Genomic DNA, 12,012 nt, shown 5'->3' with positions numbered 1-12,012 from the left:
TCCGGGTGGGGCTGCTACCTGAGAGAACTGCCAGTGGAGCTTCATCCTCTTGGCTTTGGCATAGCTGCATTCGATGAGCCGCGGCCGGCTGTTGACGTCCACCAGGCACCGGTTGTCGTCGTCGTCCACCGTGGGGCTCAGGATGCCCACTTGGATGTGCTGACTGCTCGTGTAGTACACGTTCTGGGGGCGGGGGGAGAACGAGGTCAAACGCTAATGACCAGAGAGATGGGGAGGGTTTGTAGGACATCTCCCCAGGCAGCTGGCAAAGAGACCACAATTCAGGGGCCTTCAAATGATTTTCCATTGCAACGGACAAGAGGAGACCCTTTTACATTATGATTCGGTACCGTGTCTGGTCCGCTCGTACAACTGAAACAAAATTTTGAAGAAATCAAACTTAGCCTTACTATATGCAGCGTACTCAATTTTCTATTCTGTTCTTTCATTGAAAAACATTGGCCATAACCTTTTTTTTTTTTTTTTTTTTTTTTTTTTTTTTTTGCGGTACACGGGCCTCTCACTGTTGTGGCCTCTCCCGTTGCAGAGCACAGGCTCCGGACGCGCAGGCTCAGTGGCCATGGCTCACGGGCCCAGCCGTTCTGCGGCATGTGGGATCCTCCTGGACCGGGGCACGAACCCATGTCCCCTGCATCGGCAGGCAGACTCTCAACCACTGTGCCACCAGGGAAGCCCGGCCATAACCTTTTAACTTGATTTCACCACCCACAGTTTAATTTTTTTAAACACTGCCTGAATCCATTATTTGCAGGCTTGCTGACTTCCTCCCTCCATAAGTATTTTGTATAAGATGCTGTGCTTGGCTGGTAGTTAAAGAGCAAAGGACATGGACCACACCTTAGGAAGCTCAGAGTCTTGTGGCATGGTGGATATGTAATAGGTAATTTCCATCTGTCCTAAGACTGTATAGAGCAGGAGTTGGCAAACTTCTTCTTAAAGGGCCAGGTGGCAAATATTTGGGGTTTTGCAGGGTGTTGGGTGGTCCCCCAGACCACCCCCAGGTTCGATGGTTCACTAGGACCCAGGAGACTCAGTGTTTGGTTGCACCATAGCTATGAGTTATTACAGGAAAGGGTACCAATCAAGTCAGCAAAGGGAAAAGGCACGTGGGGCAAAGTCTGGAGGAAACCAGGCACAAGCTTCCAAGGGTCCTCTCCCGGCAGTCACAGAGAATGGCCCTTCACAAGCAGGAAGGAGTTGAGATAATGCTTGTGAAGGGTTATCTACCGGGGAAGCTCTTAGAGACTCAGTACCCAGGCTTTTTATATACTGAAATCCCACACTTCCATAAGGAAGGCAGGTGTTCAGCATAAACCATATTATTTGTACAATCAGGGTGGGCACAGTGAGCCACTCTTACCACCCGTGGGAATGGTGGGAACCTTCCTACAATCCAAGTTCCAAGATGCCAGTCAAGGGCCAACCAGGCCTTTCAAAGGAGAGCAGCCAGGCTGCTGTTTTAACCTTTTTTTTTTTTTTGACAAAGGGCCAGACAGTCTGGAAAATTAACTCTGCAGTTGTAGTGCAAACACAGCCATAGACAATACAAATGAATGACTTTGTTTACAAAGATCAGGGCTGGCTCTGGTCTAGAGGAAAGTCATGTGACCCTTGGCCTTCAAAGTTTTCAGTCACTTCCCCCAACCTCAGGCAGTGGTTCCCAACAAGGGCTCTGAGTGGGCAGTCACAGGGTCTGTGAGCTCTTGTCCTCTATTACTAAAGAAATGAACAGCCCCACCTATGATTAATTAGGCCGCATGGGCAAATCAAGATACCACACTTCTCTGCTTTAGATTAGAAATCAGGGTAGGCCCTCTTGCTGTCTTGATCTATCCAAAAATTCTCACTGGTAAATATTTTTGATTAATTTCAGATGGTAAAAGGAAGTATTTTTTGCTTTAGTAAAAGAGGGTGGTTGACAAGGACTTTAAAAGCATGGTACAGGGAATAAAATGGACTGTGTAGTGAGAAGGGCAGTGCCAGCGAGGAGGGTAAGTAAGGGTGGTCCTTCAGGGGCGTATTCTCTCTGACCCTCAGAAGTCCAGGGGAGGGGTGGAGAGGCAGGCAGGGTCACCCTTCAGACATAAGAAGAACTTCAGGCCAGTGTATCACTCAAGGCCCCAATAGGCAACAAATGGCACACTCAAGGTAGGGGGATCCAAGGAGGGTGTGATAAAGGCACAGTTCTCAGTAGTGTGGTATAGGGTAAGGGAGCCATGGGGATAGTATAGGTCCTTGGGATAGTAACATGGAGCTGTTGCCACCACCAGGCCCAAAGGGATGAGAGGAGAGAGCTGATACCAGAACCTGTAAGAGAAAAGTGACGTAGAGATACTTCTGAGAAGGGTTCAGAGAGGGAGACGTTTGGGGGTGATGGTGAGTGGTGGCTAATAAACACCCCAACATCACCCTCCCTTCCTCACTCCATTCTTCTGCTGGGTCGGCCCATTGGCAGAACCCAGATGGAAGTCAGACAACACAGGAGCCCATGGAAACATTCCATAAAGTCAGGTTTGCAAAGTAGAAGAAAAAGGATGGAAAGACAAATGGACAATCACTACACTCACTACACTCACTACAGCTAGGATCTGCTCTCCAAGGTAACCTTACAAGTTATCAGGTTTGGTGAATCCACGGAAATGGACATCAAAACTACCAAGGTGGCTGATTCTTCCCTTAAAAGAGGTGAAGTATTATAGTGACGAAAGTTCTGAGTGGAGGCCACATGTAGAATGCCTGGCTTCAATGTGGAAATGTGACCAGAACACAGAGGCAAGGAGGACCTATTCATCGCCTACATTGGGTAAGAGGTGGGCTTCTCATCAGAATCCTGAGACTGTCCATTGTGTGACCTGGGTTTTTAGTTCACCATCAAGGAAAGCTGATGACCTGCTGAGGCTTCCAGTTTATTGGCACTGAGGGAGAAGTTGATGACTGGTAGGATTTTGGAAATTAAATAGATGCAGGTGGGCATCTCATCCATCCATCCATCCACCCACCCATCCAACAACAAGTAATCGCTGTTGGGTCCTGAGGGTGAGAAAGCCATGGTTCCCTGTCCTGGATGATCCAACAGCCAAGTTGGGGAACCTAACATATCAGGAAATAATGGTCCCAATCACACTGATATGGGAACTGTCTCTGCTTCCTCCACTCGCTTACCCCGACTCTTGCTACTTTGAAAATAGATATAAAAACTCACCACCTCCAGAAAGCCTTCCCTCAATGTGCAAAAGCATGGCCCTGCCATCTGAGCCTCTTTGCAAAGATGCACAGCTGTTTATGTCCTTGGGTTGAATGCACCATGCTCTCTCCTCAGGACAGTGTAGCTCTTAGGTACCTCGCAGGCCAGGACCCGGATCTCCTGAAGCTCCAGAGTGTGGGCTGCCCGACAAGAACAGCCAGGAAGCCAGTCACTGCCACCCCTTCCTTCATCCCTGTCATCAGGGCCTGCCTCTCATCTCCAGGGCGGGCTCCACAGACAAAGCGGCTGCCTAGGTAATAGCTGAAATCAGTTTTATCCACTTAGCTGTTCTGAAATGCTTCAGGGAGATGCTCTGAGAGACATGTGTTCACTTACTTACTATCTAGTACAGCTGTCATCAGAGCTGTTTATTGCTCCAGAGTCTGGGAAAATCATAATAAGGACAGACAGTTATTTATTATTTAAAAACCAAACAACAGAGCGCATCTTGAGTGGGGTAACCACGAAGCTGGTCAGATCACAGGGAGATTCAGCAAAGAGGATTCTCTTAAGCTGTCACCTGGACACCTCAGAAGCCCAGCCAGCAGTGGACTGAATCAGTAAATGGCCTGAACACAAAAGTGGGAAACAGTTTTGTACAAGACACCCCACTTTTAGTGCCTGCAGGCCCAGCAGGCCCAGCTATGTTTTCTGAGCAACAGGGAAGCTGGAGGTTTAATAAGAAATGACTTAGAATTGTGGTTCACCATGGCGGGGGTGGGGGGTGGGGCTGGCTTTGCCAACCAGAGGATTTGGGGCAATGTCTGCAGACATTTCTGGTTGACATGACGGGGGTGGGAAAGGCTGCTATGGGCATCCAGTGGGTAGAGGCCAGGGATGCTGCTCCACATCCTACAAGGCACAGACAGCCTCCACAGCAAAGAATTATCCAGCCCCAGATGTCAAGAGAGCTGCCACGCTTTACTCCAGGGAATCCTAGTAACACTATGAGGCAGCTGTTACCATCATCCCCATCTTGTGGATGAGGAAACTGAGGCATGGAGACTTTACGAACTTGTCCAAAGTCACACAGTTGGAGAACAGTGGTTGAGATTTAAACTGAGGCAGTTTGACACCAGAGCTGCACCTGTAACCTCTCACCTCACTTGCCTTCCACCCTCCGGTCACTCCAGCTCCAGCAGCCAGGTTGGAGGGGGACAGGCTGGCTTGGAAGCTTCCACTGTGATCCCTTCGAGCCAGGAGGGGGCCTGGACTAAGGCAGCAGCTGAGGGCTGGAGGATCCTTGACTAAAAGGCCTATAATACAAGATGCTACGAAGTGCTGAGACGGCGATAGCCCTCCTGTAGCTCACATTACAGAGTTGGAGGGCGAGTGGTCATCCTGTATGTGGATGTTTTACAAACCCCCCAGCCTCCCGGGGCAGAGAAATGACATCCCTGACCCCTCAGCTCCTCCTCAGCTGCAGATGAGTGCTTCAGCTCACAACTCAGCCCATACAGCTCAGCAGGGCTACAAACCCAATCTGATGCTTGAAAGAGAAAAATCACCAACAAGGGAAAAGGACAAACACATGGGTATCTCGGGTCTCACGCAAGGGGCATTTTCCTCTCCCTCAGGCCGGGGTCAGGAGTAAGGACTAATAGCTGAGCTGGACAGCCAGCCAGGGAGCCTGGAGTGCCCCTGGGTGCACACTCCTGCCTTAAGGGCCACAGAACGAAGGCCAGGCAAAGACCCCCAGGGCTGCAGGTTCGGCTTGCTCTGTTACCTCATTTCCCAGACAAGCGAGGGCCCCCACCCTCTAGGATGTGGGTGGGCACCCTGCCAGGTGTGCTCAGCATCCCTTCTCTACCTGGCAGGCTTGGAAGCAGGACCTGCCTCTGTCAGAGACCGAGTACAGCCTTCTATAGGCTCCAGCCCTCACTGTATGAAATATTACCTCCCTGCCAGAAACGGCTGCTGGGGGGAGAAACACCTCAGGAAGAAATGGGTGGGAAGAAAACCAACATAGTTTTGTACACCTGTAAGCCCAGGTACCTTCTACACCTGCGGTCACCTTCAGCTGTAAGGATGAGGAAACCGTGGCTAAGAAAGTTTTGAAGACCTTGCCAGGTGCACAGGCAGATGGCTGCTCTCTCCCCTCCCTGACTAGGGGGAGTTTCCAGGGAAGGCTGAGATCTTGGCAGTTCAGGGCCTTCATCCCACTCCCCGGGTGGAGCAGCCCAGATGGGCCTCCCCTCAGCCTGGGCTGGAGCTGTGGCACCACCTCCCCGAGTCCCAACCCTCGGCTCAGGCACAGGAGTGAGGCTCCCCAAGGGCCTCATCCCTCGGAACCAGCAAGGGAACTGCCAGGTCATTTCCACCAGATTGTTCACCCTGAGTCTCGCGGACTCCAAGAAGGGGTCTCATGGGCTCCTGAGTCAGGTGTGGGAGGCCAGCCTGGTGGGTGGGGTTCTAGGGCCCCTCTCCCAGCCCAACCTGGGCTTTCTTTCTTTTATTTGGCTTTCACATAACATTTGACTTCAACAAAATGTTATGAAGAATTCACAAAAAAGTTTGAAAACCACTGCTGTCAACCATGAGGGCTTCACTCGGGAGGAGGACACTAATGCCTAGTAAATCTTCATCAGCTTAAACGCCACCAACTGGAATTTGTGAACATTTGGTGAATAGCTTTAACTTCCTTTCTCCAACCGCCTCCAGGCCCCTAGTCCTTTGCATTCTTTAATATGGCCAATTTACATATGTTCCAATCATTCAGTCTTCTCTTCTGTCCAGACTCGCCTACCTACTTCACCATACCTTAGCTGCTATGGAAATTCTGGAGTCCTCCCCAGGGAATCATAGGATGGGCAAGGGGAGAGGGCCTCCCAGCAAATCAGGAACGTGGAGCTAAATGGGGTTGGTTAGATTACTTAATAATACATTTTCAAGGTACAGCAGAAGTACCGGCTCTCTTCCAAACAACGGCATGTGGATTTTGAGCGGCTTTATTTCTTGCATTAAGCCATGTTTCCTTGGCAACACTGCCGGCCTATTGAGTTAAGTGCCCTTGAAAAATGAGGTGTCTTGGAGACAGAGACACTCTCTCGTCAGGAGATGGGGCGGCAGTGGTGGTATTTGGCTAAAACCTTCCTTAGCCTGGTGAGTGGTGAGGGGGTGGGAGGGGGAGAGCCATAGGGGGACACTCTTTACAAGAGGTTCAGGAACAGGGAGAAAACAACTCTATTCTCAGGGCGCTTTCACGGGAAAAGTGACCCAGGGCGAAGTGGGGTCCTTGCAGTCATTTCTTTGGAAACTTAGAGGGGATCTGTACCCTGGAGGATGGTTGTAGCCCAACCAAGAATTAAGAGCCCAGCTCTCTGTGGGTTTGGGGGTCACACCAGGGGAGTGACAGTCTAGGGGTTGAAAATTACACATAATAGGGTGATTACAAAGTATCAGAATGGGAGGGGGTTGGCAAAGATCATTGAAAGGAGAACCAACCTGTGGCCTGAAGGGTGGGCTTCCTGGAGGAGGGGGTGTGCACTGGGAGAGGAGAAAGACCTGTGAGCAAATGAAATGGGGGTGGATAGAGGCGTGAAAAGGACACAGCCCTAAATGCGATCAAACTCAGGCGGTGCTTGCCACCTTGGCTGCATATCAGAATCACCTGGGGAGCTTTAAAAACTATAAATCACAGTCTTAGGGGTAGGGCCTAGGCTTGGGGTTTTAGGCCAGGTGATTCCAGTGTGCAGCCACGGTGGAAGAGTAGGTGTATCGAGGGGACTCTGGCAGCCTAGGGAGGAAACGTAGGGACAGAACCTGGATTCCAAGCCTCCTTCTCATTGTGGGGGGTAAGCGGGACCTATCTTCAGGGCATTGTTTGTAAAACTCTGAGGAGGGTGGCGAGAGGTTGGGATGCACCACTGTTTAGGACAACAGTTTCAAAGTGTGGTCCCAGCATCATCTGGGAACTTGTTAGCAAAGTACATTTTGGAGCCCAGTCTCAAACCTGCTGGAACAGAAACTCTGAGAGTAGGATTCAGGAATCTGTGTTTTCACAAGTCCTCCAATTAAGTCTGATATATGTGAACATTTGAGAACTGCTGGTCTAGGAAAAGGGTGGTCTGGTGGGCTTCCAAGTCAAGTCTCCACCCTCACTGCCTAGCTGGGAGCCACTCAGTTTCCTGACCTGTAGAATGTAGTTGTGAGGGTTAAAATGCTCATCAAGGCTCTAGTCTGGCCACAGGCACTGCAGGGCAGGAACAGGCAGGCTGGGATGGAGGGCGAGAAGAGACCCAGTGTGTGTGTATGGGATGCAGCTGGTCCAGCTTCCCTGCCTCAATGCCCCTCATCTCTGGTCTCCTCTCCCGGATTCTGCCTGGCCAGTAGGCCTGTGGGTAAGGATTCACGGAAACAGCAGGCAGGGTGTGGGCACGGCGGGGCGGGGGAGAGAAGGAGCAGGGCCTTGCTTTCTTAAAGTTCAATTTTGCGTGGTGACTGTGACATCCGCAATGTGCGCTAGAAATGGTCTTTGTCCTCTCTACCAAGTACGAGCTTCTGGCCCCGCTGCAGACAGGGCGGGCTGATTTAAGGGTTTGGTTACTGGTCATTAACCCCTCGACACAGAGGTTACCGTGCTGAGGGCTGCAGGGCACTGATGCTAAATCAGGGACGAAGGCGAGTCATTTCCAAAATGATCTTACATTCACTAACCATAGGACCAGGTGCCTATAGGCAATGGAAACATTTGTAAACATTCGTAACTGTGGAGAGCAAGGTCCTTAGCTCAGAAACCCCCTCCCCTTGTGAGCCCATTTCCCTGGGGAGGGGCAACAGGTGAGGCTAAGCACACAAAACCCCCAGGTTTGTAACTGGCACTCAGCCCCTAGACAGCAGTCCACTCAGTTTAATTCAGCAAACACTCCTTGGTGCCGTCTAGGGTGTGGGCCTGAGCGGGCACTGGGGAGCAGAGAGGGGCCAGGCAGGGCCTCCCTTGGGAGCTCTCAGCCTGGAAGGGAGACAGCCATGCTGAACAGGGCAGAGAGAATAGCCTCCTGGCCAGGCTTAGCACAGTCCGGGAGCAGGCAAAGTGCTGGGGGCCAGAGCTGGAGTGATGAACGCTACCCGGAGCTGGTCTGTGGGTGATGAGTTTTGAGAACAGCTTAGGAAGACAGCAGTTTGTCCAGATAACTGACCAGGACAAGGGACCTCTGGCAGAGGGAACAGGATAAGCAAAGTCACAGAGGCTCAGCACTGCATTGCTATTTGGGAAAAGAGAGTGCCGATGTGGGGTGGCGAGGTGAGGCTGGGGAAGCAGCTTGGGGGCTGCAGAGTTTGGACAGCACCCTGCAGGCTGTGGGGAGCTGTGACTTCAGATTAATGGGCCCTCCACTTGCTAGCACGTCTGAGGGATTCTCAGAGTCTTCTGAGACATTCAGCATTCAAGGGGCTTGGAAGTGAGCTGGGATTAGAGGTGACTCAGGCCGCTCGGCAGGCCTGCCTGGAAGAGTTCAGTTGTGAGCCTGCAGGGCAGCTGGACTGAGGTGTGGTCTCTGAACATAAGACCGAATAGAAAAGGCTAAGCTAGGTCCTCCCACTGTGCACCTGAACCAGGCAGTGGAAGAAGCAGCGTAGGCACTGCTGCCAGGCTCAGAAAGTCTGCCTTCGATTCCCAGCTGTCTGTGTGTTTTCCTGTTTCATTCCAGACTTTGTGCCTGCAGCACAGGTGTCACCTCTGTACCACTACCTACGGGGCTGTGTGCAGCCCAGCCAGCCCCATCGGCAATCCTAATCCCCCACCTTGCGCTCCCTGCTCTTCCTGTGTTTGCTCGTATCTCCTGGGCCCAGTGTGTCCTTGTGAGCCCCTCGGCTTCAGGAGAGAGCCAGGTGACAGGGGTCACCCTGGGCTTCTGCATGGAAACCAGTGAGAAACCAGAGATGAACTAGAAAAGATGGCTGCAGGATTCTTGATGCTGAGAGTTTTATTTGCTTTCTTATAACAGCACCTTGCCTCACCCTGGTCAGGGGGGTAGGCCTGATCCCCAGGCTGGCCAATCAGAGTAACCCATTGCCTTGGCCCAGGGTTGGTTTCAGGACAGGCATATGGCCCAGTCTGGGCCAATAAAAGTTCCCCCTGGATTTCCTGTTTGTAGGGTCAAGCTGGACGGCTCTAAGTCCAGAGTTACCTGCTGCCTTTTTTCCTGAGGTAAATCACAGAAGCCCCTTCCCCTGTTAGTATAGGAGAGACAAAGTTTACACATAAAAGGAACCAGAGTCAAATGGTGGTGAGAGAGAGAGAAACGAAAGCGTCATTGAAGCCCCTGGATTCAGCCCTGCCTGAAGCCAGAACAGACATGAATTTGTCAGTTACATGAGATGATAAAATTTCTTTTGCATTTAAGTTGGATTGAGTTGCGTTTCTGTCACTTGCAACCAAGAGTCTTGGCTAATACAAAAGATACAGGAGACCTTTCCAGGTTACCAAAGGGGATGAGGCAAAAGGATCAGGGAGTCCTACAGCCCAGTGGTCCTGAGGCACAGGGTGAATGTAGATATCATGTGTGTATAAGGTTTATTCTTTCTTATTAAAAGCAAGCCATTTGTTTTAATAATAAAGTACTGAAGTTTGTGAATGTCTGACTTTTTTTTTTTTTTTTACAAGATAAGGAAATATCTCACTCATTTGCATGCTGGTATGCTTTCTTCAGGGGGTGAGAAGCTAGTGAGCCTGGAGGTTCACACGCCCTAGTAAGTCCCTGGGAGTGGGCTGAGTATCTGAACATTATTAATCATGTGGGTATAAGTGGAGAAGCTGAGAGCTGCAGAGGGAGCTCAAGTTATGGGGAAGTAAGATCAGCATTGGTCCAGGATAAGACAATGAACAGGTGCCCTGGACTGGGGTTGCTGGCTGAGCCCCTCCTTTTCTGCAGCCTCTGGTGTCTGTCTTGAGGGAGCAGTGCTTGCCACCCGCCCCGGCCTGGACCTTAGCCTCGCGTCCAGGTTCTGCTGCTGCCATTCCTCCCTCATTCCCCCTGCTCTCAACCTGCACCCCACACCTGACACAGATGCCTGCCTGGGGAGCTCTCTCTAGCAGAGCCCTCTGACACGGATGGAGGCTGCAGACGAAGGCCACTTCAGGCAGAAACAGGCTGCCGAGGGCCGGAGCACAGAGGAGGCCCCATCGATAGCTATGGCCAGTGTGGTGGGTCAGGCCCCGGAGGCTGCACACCTGGGCTTGTCACGGAGGGGAAGGATGCGCATGGGATGTGTGCTGCTGTCAGGACAAGGCGGGAGGGGGCAAAGCCAGGGACTGGGGCTGGCAGCTGTGAAGAGGCGGGACTGAGCCTGCAGTGCCTAACAGTGACCCATCTCCTCTGAGAATAGGGCTGGGCACCCACTAGTCTGTATTCTGTGACTCTACCACCTGCCCATTGGCGAGAATAGGGCTGTTAAGGGGCCGAGAAGGCTCCCTCCTCCCAGGAATTTAAAACATGAAACGGAGAGACACAGAGATGAGGCAGTACTATAGCTAAGACACATTTAGGGCGACTCTCTAGAGAAGATCAGTGAACTTGTACTGCTGAGAGCCGCCCTGTTCCTGCCTTGCCCCAGGCAACCCTCCCTTCGAGTCTATAAATGAATCACCCCAGGGTTGCTCTAATAGCACCAGCCCTTTGTTTTTAGCTTCAACTACCTGTATTTATTTTAGCTGTTGTTGTTGACGGTTGTTACTCCTTCCCATCAAGTCCAGTTGTCCAAGTACAAGTACAGTTCTCTTGTTCATCGGTACATTCTCCATCTTCAAGAAAGCTCACACACCTGCTATTTGCCTGCTGGTCCCACGTATGTCCCTATTTTGGAAGGTGCTGCTCAAAACTCTTTATAGCTGTGTCTGCTCATCTACCACCACCTCCATCTACTCACTGACAAACGGCTAAGATGGAGCGCATCACGTGCACCTAGGAGAATGTGCCCTGACATTCCTCTTTTCAAAATACAACGTCTGCCAACTCTGCATCTGCCTGTGACAGTCAATGCACACTCCTTAACGCCTCTAACAGATTGATTCACTGCCCCGTCCGGTGAGGCCGCTCCTGTGCTTCCCTCCAGACTGAGCTCTGACACATCCCTGCATCATTAGTGTCAGACCTGGCCATGTGTTTTTTTGTTTGTTTGTTTTGTTTTTTTGCGGTATGCGGGCCTCTCACTGTTGTGGCCTCTCCCATTGCGGAGCACAGGCTCAGCGGCCATGGCTCACGGGCCTAGCTGCTCCGTGGCATGTGGGATCTTCCCGGACCGGGGCATGAACCCGTGTCCCCTACATCGGCAGGCAGACTCTCAACCACTGCGTCACCAGGGAAGCCCGGTACACCTTCTTCGAGTGCCTGCTCAGCCTCTGAACCACTTCCCCTGAGCAGGGTTCCTGAATCTCCTCTACTCTCTAATGCATCCAGATCCCCCTGCTTTACTTGCAAGACAGCTGCAGACGTGTTCCTCCTGAACCTCCCTCCATCCTGCCCTTGAGCCTCAGAGGCAGAAGTTCCTCTCCAACCCCAGGGCCCACCCCAATGGCCTTGGACCCCATCCTCTCCCATCTTGCCCTGTCCCCACCCTGAGAATGTTGCTTCATTCCCTCCCCATCTATCAGAGCTTGTTCTTTATAGACTTCTTTCCATCAATCTCAAAACATGCTCCCTTATTGCTTTCCTTAAGAAGCAAATCTTAATACACACCTATCTTATCTCAACTCCACCCACTTCTAACAGGCAGCCCCTTTCTCTCCCTCCCTTCAGAGCAAACTCTGG

At 51.5% G+C, this 12,012-nt stretch overlaps 1 protein-coding gene across 2 annotated transcripts in view; it reads right to left on the bottom strand.

Annotated features, from left to right (window-relative positions):
* The window catches only part of GALNT18 (polypeptide N-acetylgalactosaminyltransferase 18), a 352,781-nt gene that overhangs the window by 22,568 nt on the left and 318,201 nt on the right, over positions 1-12,012 (bottom strand). For both annotated transcript variants that reach the window (XM_081239978.1, XM_081239977.1), the window contains exon 10: positions 19-183. In XM_081239978.1, the coding sequence (XP_081096104.1) occupies positions 19-183 (165 nt within the window). The remainder of the gene's footprint in view (positions 1-18; positions 184-12,012) is intronic.

The sequence above is a fragment of the Mesoplodon bidens genome (assembly GCF_964165515.1).
Source record: "Mesoplodon bidens genome assembly, chromosome: 7".
Lineage (NCBI taxonomy): Eukaryota > Metazoa > Chordata > Mammalia > Artiodactyla > Ziphiidae > Mesoplodon > Mesoplodon bidens.
Note: the sequence above shows the minus strand (reverse complement) of the source record. Positions and strands in the feature narration are given on the sequence as shown.